The sequence below is a fragment of the Limulus polyphemus genome, unplaced genomic scaffold (assembly GCF_000517525.1).
Source record: "Limulus polyphemus unplaced genomic scaffold, Limulus_polyphemus-2.1.2 Scaffold8375, whole genome shotgun sequence".
NCBI lineage: Eukaryota > Metazoa > Arthropoda > Merostomata > Xiphosura > Limulidae > Limulus > Limulus polyphemus.
In genome coordinates, this window is record NW_013673985.1 from 1 (window position 1) to 2,502 (window position 2,502).

Sequence of the window (2,502 nt, forward strand, 5' to 3'; positions counted from 1 at the left end):
TACTTTAGACTTCTAAAATGTTATGTATGGCCAGTTTTACTTTAGACTGCTAAAATGTTGTGAGTGGCCAGTTTTACTGTAGACTGCTAAAATGTTGAGTGGCCAGTTTTACTTTAGATTGTGAGTGGCCAGTTTTACTTTAGACTGCTAAAATGTTGAGTGGCCAGTTTTACTTTAGATTGTGAGTGGCCAGTTTTACTTTAGATTGTGAGTGGCCAGTTTTACTTTAGACTGCTAAAATGTTGAGTGGCCAGTTTTACTTTAGATTGCTAAAATGTTACGTATGGCCAGTTTTACTTTAGACTGCTAAAATGTTATGTATGGCCAGTTTTACTTTACTGGATGTAGAAACTAATGAGGAAGTATTGGAATGTACAAAGACAGATACAACTTCCGGGTACACACAGGAAATGAGATATACACTACTTCAGGCATATAATGAGATCTGTGGCAAAGATTCTGCTGGCTAAAACAGAAGGAAAAAGAATGAGATTTAGACAAGAGACTCACTTGACTTGTTGATGTTAGAAAATAGATTGGAGATGAGAAGCTTGGATTAGGAGAGCTGCTGCCAACAGCAAGGAATAGAAAATGGTGGATAATCATATTCATTGATTCTCCTCTGAACTGGGAAGAGCACCAGGATTGATCGATTCTATGAAAGTAAACTGTACTATAGTACAGACACGTGTTTGTATTTTCTACTGTGAGTGGCTGTCGTCTAACCAATCATACAATACCACACCAGCATAATGCCTTTAAAGGAACAAACAGTTGTACTATACCCAGCAATAGTGTGGTAATGTTGTCATGGCTCCCAGCATAAAATGTTGCATAAAAAACATGTATAAATCAAAGTCCTGATTGGTGAGAGCCACTCTACTTGAGATTGAGGCAGAATTTCAATTTTCACTAAGAAACCCTGAATTGGTTACATGAAACACAGATTGTTGATAATAGAAATGTGATGTCCAATATAATGCAAAATAATATGCTCTTTACATAATGCCCGATAATCCAAACGAGATCTTGTCAGTTACCTAGGTGTAAATGTTACCTCCAGAATGGTAAGATCCAATTTAACATGAAATGGTCTCAATGGATCTATAGCTGCTCAAAAACCACCGCTTAGGAGAGAAACAAAACTAAAAGGTTGAAATGGGCATCGGACTTCAAACAATGGGATGAACAAAGCTATAAGAGAATACCATTATTAGATTTATTCAATTTTAAGTTGTTTTCCAACAATAAGTTATACTTAGATGATGGGGAGGAGAACAGTGTCATGCTCAATGGATAACATCTGCAGCAAAGCTTGCTTTGAATATCAGTATAAGTTTGATCTGAATCTCAGCCAATGATGTTTGGAGATCTGTGAAAAATTAATGGCACCCTGGCTGCTGACAGGTATATGTAGATTCTTATACATCATGTCATTCCTTCAAGTACAAGACAGTGGTCCCAAGCCTGCAGGAAATTAAGTTAAATGAATCCTAGAAGGAAAAAAAGCCAATAGAACACTTGCAACTAATGTTTGGCCTGCACCAGATCCTGATATGAATATTATTAAGGTGTATGGATCCGTTTAAAGTAAATAGAAAATACTGATGTAATAGCCAGCTTATTGGCTTTTTTTTTATTATTTTCTGTAATAAAGTATTATACTAATGATAAATTGACCGTTTAGTTGTAATTACGTATAGTTTTCCAGTCGTCTGCGTATGTCACCTTTCCATTTCCATAATTATTTGCCAAAATTAATCATTGTGAGGGTGGACTGAATCTCAACCAATGGCGTTAGAGATATTTGCCTGTGCACACACACACACAGATATATATCATTGAAGTGAATGTAAAATTTTGGTATCAGCTATTTGCGACTTGTTAGTGAACCATCTTAAGCACAGAGTCTACAAATTGAATAAAAAAGTGTTGTGATACTGTTACCATAATTAAATTTGATTGTATGTACAGCTCTTGTCTCTTCAAATCTCTACTTACTGCACAGTGGATAGTAAAGGGATATGTTTTTAAAAAAATGTTTTTGCGAGATTAAATGTGCTTTTTTTCTTTTTCTCAGATCGTAAATGAAGTGCAACATTAATGTTTGTCAGAAAACTAAACTCTTAATTTGTTACGGTCTGTACACAGATATCTCCGTACAGTCCAGATGGCAGCCCAACTAGTGGTCTTTCTAATTCATCACCTGTACAACATGCCAGTATCCCAGGTCATTCCCAGTTTGCTTTTCCAGTTCCACTGTCTAGTAGCACGCATCTTCAGGTCGGTGTTTAATGCTTCTAATAACCAAAAAATACTTACTAACAAGATTTAGAAGGTAATAATTCAAGAAATACTTACAAACTGGATCTAGTAGATAATAATCCAGAAAATACTTAACAGGATCTATTATATAATAATCCAAAAAAAATAATTATTGACAGGATCTAGTAGATATTAATAAAAAAAAAAAGTTACAAATAGGATTATTTAGTATTTACC

General features: G+C 34.9%; 1 protein-coding gene across 1 annotated transcript in view; it reads left to right on the forward strand.

The window, feature by feature from the left end:
- The first annotated feature begins 320 nt into the window (after positions 1–320).
- Positions 321–2,502, forward strand: part of LOC106475301 — a 19,772-nt gene continuing 17,590 nt past the window's right edge. The window contains exons 1-2 of the mRNA XM_013935993.2: positions 321–362; positions 2,152–2,283. Of these exons, the coding sequence (XP_013791447.2) occupies positions 321–362; positions 2,152–2,283 (174 nt within the window). The remainder of the gene's footprint in view (positions 363–2,151; positions 2,284–2,502) is intronic.